The 6,203-nt window shown below is 37.6% G+C and overlaps 1 protein-coding gene across 1 annotated transcript in view; it reads left to right on the forward strand.

Moving 5' to 3' along the window:
* Positions 1–4,849, forward strand: part of col21a1 (collagen, type XXI, alpha 1) — an 86,730-nt gene extending 81,881 nt beyond the window's left edge. The window contains exons 28-29 of the mRNA XM_067386863.1: positions 2,078–2,155; positions 3,745–4,849. Coding sequence (XP_067242964.1) covers positions 2,078–2,155; positions 3,745–3,932 — 266 coding nt within the window. The 3' untranslated portion in view covers positions 3,933–4,849. The remainder of the gene's footprint in view (positions 1–2,077; positions 2,156–3,744) is intronic.
* Positions 4,850–6,203: the final 1,354 nt, after the last annotated feature.

The following is a 6,203-nucleotide window of genomic DNA, read 5'->3' on the forward strand; positions in this document are numbered from 1 at the left end:
CATTTTTTAATGCATAGATGACATGACAACGTTTGTCAAAATGATCCTCGTTCACACGGATCCGCGAAAGCGACTAAAAATGCTGTATTCTGCTGCCTGGGCAGTAGTTGGCGATGTCGCTTTGTAAAGAAATACTACGCACTTATAGACTGAACAAGTTATATGCATGCACTTGCCTCACTGTTTTCACAAATTCACTTTTTTTGTAGTTTACACAGAGACAATAATGGTATAATTTTCAAAAACTTTAAAAACCCGTTTTCAAATTTTGCGTGTGCAGGCACCCAAAACGCTGTTGTCGTGTAAATGAACAGCGAAAAAGCATAAAAAGATTTTGTTTTTTAGTTGAAAATGGTGTCGGGTAAATGGCCCCTAAGTTTACCTGTGTTAGGTTCAAGGTTATTTCATATATATAGCACATTTAAAAACAGCAAATATGGCTGAACAAAACAGAAGAGGAAGAGAAACCGAGCAAACCACACATTCATGACAGAAGCTCACAATGAATTGAAAGCCAAGGGGAAAAAAATAGGTTTTAATAGAAGATTTAAAAACAGTTAAAAACTGTGCCGATCTGATATAATCCGGAAGGCTGTTCCACAGCCGAGGGCCAACAATAGCAAAGGCTCTATCTCTATGCTTTAATCACGATCTGGGGACAGAGAGAAGTCTCTTATCACTGGACCTCAGATTTCGTGTGGGATTGTATGGATAGAGTAGCTCAGACAAATAGCTCGGTGCCTGGTTATTTAATGATTTAAAAACATGAAGAATTTTAAATTCTGTTCTAAAATGCAAAGGTAACCAATGCAGCGACCTCAAAATTGGAGTAACGTGATCAGATTTGTGTTTTCTTTTGAGGATTTTGCAGCTGCATTTTGCTATAATTGGAGATGAGCAATAGAGGATTTGGACATGCCATAGTAAAGAGAGCTGCAGTAATCCAAGCGAGACGTAATGAGTGCATGGATGGCGACCTCTAAGGTTTTCTAAGAGAGAGGATTTAATCTTAGAGAGAAGACGCAGCTAAAAAAACAAGAGCTCATCACTGCATTTATTTGTTTTTCTTTTGATGTTTTGATCCCAAAAAACACCTAAGTTTTTAATGCAGGATGAGGTAAAAGGAGCAAAGTAGTCCAGGTCAATGCTTCTGCTCCCAGAGCTTTTTATGGGGGCCAAAGACATAACCTTGTCCTTTGATTCATTCAGAAATAAGACATTTTGAGAGAACCACATTTTTACTTCATCTAGGCATGCAAAAAGATGTTTGTTGCGTTTCAGAGGTAAATAAATATGGGTATCATCTGCATAGTAGTGATATGATAAACCGTGCTTTCTGAACCGGAGGAAGTAAATACAGAGAACAAAACTCCACAGGAGAGTTGAGTTAGAAGAAAAATTACCTAATCTAACAGAGAAACTTCTATTTGTTAAATATGATTTAAACCAACTGAGGACAGTTCCCTGAATGCCCACAAAACATTCATTTCATGTTCATGTTCATTAGTTCACGTTTCCTTTGCCCCTGTTCATTGGTTGCTATGGCTATCATTAATTGCTCACCCTCATCTTGTTTCATCTTCGAAACCAAATGAAGATATTTAATAAAATCTGAGAGATTTCTGTCCTAACATTGACAGTCCACGCAACTAGAACTTTGATGCTTCAAAAAGTTCATAAAGAGCAGAAGCTCAAACGCGCTGCGTAACATGAGACTGAACCTCATTGGTTCTTGCACTTCAAGCAAACATGCTTGAGCTTCCGTTTACCATATCCGATGTGTGCGTTGATGGATGTTTACATTTGGATAAAAGCCTAAATTAAATCTGTTTATCATATAAAGCACACTTGTCTCTTCAGAAAATTTGGATTAAATCGCTCAATTCATATGGATTAGTTTTACAATCTCAATGAACTTCTTGAAGCATCAAAGTGGTAGTTGCGTGGACTGTCAATAGAGGGACAGAAATCTTTAATAGCTTCCAAAGTAAAATCTGTATCAGCATACATGTGCATATAATAATTTAGTTTGTTTGTTTTGAAGCACACAAACTGATTTTTTTCTGGCTATGTTCAGGTGATCCAGGAGAAAAAGGTGATAAAGGAAATCAAGGACGGTCAGGAATTGGAGACCCAGGTCTCCCAGGACCACCAGGTGAGCAGATGCAGCACCACTACTAACACTAATTATTAAATTGACAATTCCTGTGTGAATTTAAAGATTCATAATCTAAGTAGCACTTAATTTTACAGTACGTGTCGTGTACTGTCCTGGTACATATATAATAATTATGTCGTACATAAAGGTAAAAGAGTGGTAACACAAGGTACTTACCCGACATGTATGTACATGGAAACTAATAAGAAACACCAATGTACTTTCCAACGGTACATAGATGATAATTACTTTGTACCTATAGACAAGTGTTGGGTAATAACAGGCGCTTACTTATAGTGTCCGTATATATAGTAACTAACAGACACATTACTGTACTTACTAATGGTATGTACATGGTAACTATGTTGTACTTACGGACAAGTGTGAGTAATAACAGGCACTTATTTGTGGTAACTTGACAGACACATTACTGTACTTACTAATGGTATGTACATGGTAACTATGTAGTACTTACAGACAATTGTGGGTAATAACAGGAACCCCCCAACCTAAGTAATGTGTAACTTCCGCATTAACTAACTGGTATATTCACTAGTTAGTACGTTCATAGTAAGTACATGGGAATAGGACTGTAAAATAAAGTGCATCCTTGTACATAATCATTACATAGGAATTACCAGCTCTTACCAGTGGCTAGATCTTCAGTCACAGTTTTAACACAGAGGCTAAGTTTATGCAGCCGGCCCCTCAGGTGTAACTTACACATTAACTAATTGGAATATTCACTAGTACATTCATAGTGAATACATGGAACTATAAAATAAAGTGCTCCCTTGTACATAAACATTACATAGGAATTACCAGCTCTTTAACCTTTGTAATAATAAGCTTAAGCATATTAACTAGTAAGGACTGTAAAATAAGATGCACTGTTGTGGAGAGCAATTTAGCATTAACAGTTCATAAAACAATACATAAAGTGCAGCAAAACAATTACTTTATTTCTTGTTTTTTAAATGGCATCAGTGAGAAAACACTATTTGGTAAGCCTCTGTTTTGTACTGTTGTTAACATGCACACACTGTAAGTAAGTGTCTGTTATGTGTGTCCATACGTGTCCGTGAATACAACATACATGTACATACCATTAGTAAGTACAGTAATGTGTCTGTTAGTTACTATATATACGGACACTATAAGTAAGCGCCTGTTATTACCCAACACTTGTCTATAGGTACAAAGTAATTATCATCTATGTACCGTTGGAAAGTACATTGGCGTTTCTTATTAGTTTCCATGTACATACATGTCAGGTAAGTACCTTGTGTTACCACTCTTTTACCTGTATGTACAATATAATTGCTATATATGTACCAGGAAAGTGTAAAATAAAATGCTACCATTATTACTTCTAAGACTGAAAATACAAAGAATTATGTTAGACATACTGTATGCTGTGTCGTTGATTACATACATTTAAACATTTAAAATAATGTAGAACCCAGATGTAATTATTTACATGGTGGACAGTAGTTTAAGATGAACACACAAGAGCTGGAATGCTTTTATTTATTATAGAAACTGTCAGAATATCACTTTGACACAGAATCTCACTTTGGCTCCAGGTCCAATGGGTCCGGCAGGAGTGGGAAAACCAGGTCAGCCAGGAAAGCCGGGCCCGCCTGGTCACAGCGGCGAGGAGGGGAAGAGAGGGCACCCCGGTGAGCCCGGCCAGCCAGGTGTGTGCCATCCGTCCATGTGCTACAGCGCGATGTTGCGAAGAGATCCTTTCAGTAAAGGGCCAAACTATTGAAGGAGCTTTGGCTGGAATGCAGACAGTCTGGATGCGGTGCTGCTCGGTGAATGAAAGAAAACAGTAACAGCCAATCTTTCCAATCTCAGGATGATCAAGAGTGTCTCACACTCATGGACACATGAAGTACCTCTTAAAGTGTAAATAATAAGATGACGCTGCCTACATTAACACCAGCGATTGTCCACGACTCGATTCAACACTTGTCTTACTGTGTCATAAGCTGAGATGTGCCATGATTTATTCACGAGGAATAAAAAGCATCAGCCGAACACTTGTGAAAAGCATCCAGTGTGAGGAGCTCTGCAACTCTCGCAGTGGAAATTCTACCTAGACGTCGACTCGTTTTCCTCACTCTCTTGCTCCCCCAAGTGGCGTTCAACCATCACCAGCCAATCATCTCGATGTATTTATGATGCCAGATTTACTGTCCATTTCGCGTTTGTGTTTCTTTGTGGTCGGATGTTTCTTTTGCAGCTTTCAAGTTATGGGAGTTCTTCTGCAGCGCTTCATGCCTTCTTCGCAATATCTCGCAGACATCCATGATCATTCTCGTCCCTTTAGATATATTCCTACTAGGGGTTCCCACATGTAGCGACCAACGAATTTCCATGACTTTTCCAGGCATTTGTGATTACAGGAAACATTTAAAAAAAATTGTTTAATATTTTAGAGCAGAAAAAGTATATATTCACTATAGAAATGTCCAGGACTTTTTCATTAATGTTTAAGATTTTATTCATTTCCACACCTTTTCCAGGCCTGGGATCACAATTTTATAATTCTCTGATATTTTCCAGGCTTTCCATAGTCTTCAGATTACAGTGAGCGTGGTTAGATCATATCTGTATTAAATGTTAAAATGAACAAATTTATCATGTGCATTTTAAGCCACCTTCCTCTACAGCAAATTGTCTTTTTTTCTCCCTTGGTTGATAAAGGGTGTGTAATAAAGCACACCTTCACATAAATGTATAATTTTTTGTTATTTATAAGAACTGATATCAGTTACAGCTTCTCCTGTGAGAGCGCTTTCTTATTTTTGCAGTGATTATTTTTTTATTACAGTCATGTGTTTGACTTTTAATAATAATATTAATTAAAACTTTTTTATTATTTTTTTTGTTGCTGTTGTTGCTTCATGTTCTGTTACAAAAATACTATAATTTATGATGTGGTGAATGTGTACTATATGGTTATTAGCCCTATTCATATAGTGTCCCATAACATGGTCATAAATGGAACCCTGAAAATCTAAATGTGAGGAGCAAAAAAAAACATTGTTGGATTCCTGTCTCTGCCCTGCAATCAATTGATCACTGACATTTTAAAATTGTACTCTGCTAATATATAATAGCATGAAATATGTTCATGGTGAATTAATAGGTAACAGGTAATCTAATCAAATTATTCTGAATTAGTTTGATCTGTTTGCGTGGAAGAATACGTGACACGGGGATGTTCTTAGGGTTAGAAGATCTCATACATTCAGCATTAAAGGCCCACTGAAGTGTCTTGGAACACGCAGCATTATTCAATGTGTTGATGTAATTTCAACTAAAAGGGGAAGACCTCAGCTCCTCCCCTTTTTTTAAAATAGCCAATAGCGTTTTATTTATATCAAGGTTCGGCCAGAGCTGTTGAACTTGGTAAAGCTTCATTTTCCTTATAATCTTTAACCGTTTCTCCTCATAAACTCCTCCATATCGCTTTAAAATATGATCCGCTCTATGCTCTCGGGTCTCTGGACCGGAGCAGACTGTGCACACGCTGCAGCGGTTCACGTGACACTAACGTGAAACCAGACGCTTCAGTGGAAAGCATATGTACACTGTCGGAATCATTCCCTGTCCCCTATATAGTGCTCTATGTGCCATTCATGTAGAAAACAGTAAATGTGTGAACAAGTGACCGAAGTCAGCCGCAGCTTCAGCATATTTATAATGTAGGGGGAGGGACTTCAGACTCTATAGAGCATCTGATTGGACAGGAGATCTGTGATCCGCAGTGATGTCATGAAAATCCGTGATCCATTTTAGCGTAAGTGAGAGACGGTAATTTTTGAATGCTTAAATCTCCTAAATGCGAATTGTGTCTTTGTTTAGGAGCACACCAGCTTATTCACAACCTTAAGACTAACATATTCATACTAAAAGCTAAAAAAAAAAAAAAAACTTACATTTTGATTTCAGGGGGATTTTAAAGCTAAAGTGCTACTTAAAAGCTTTACTGTTCAAAACGCGGCTCTCTTGTAATTGCACTCAGCCGCAG

Source organism: Chanodichthys erythropterus, chromosome 5, assembly GCF_024489055.1.
Source record: "Chanodichthys erythropterus isolate Z2021 chromosome 5, ASM2448905v1, whole genome shotgun sequence".
Classification (NCBI taxonomy): Eukaryota; Metazoa; Chordata; class Actinopteri; order Cypriniformes; family Xenocyprididae; genus Chanodichthys; species Chanodichthys erythropterus.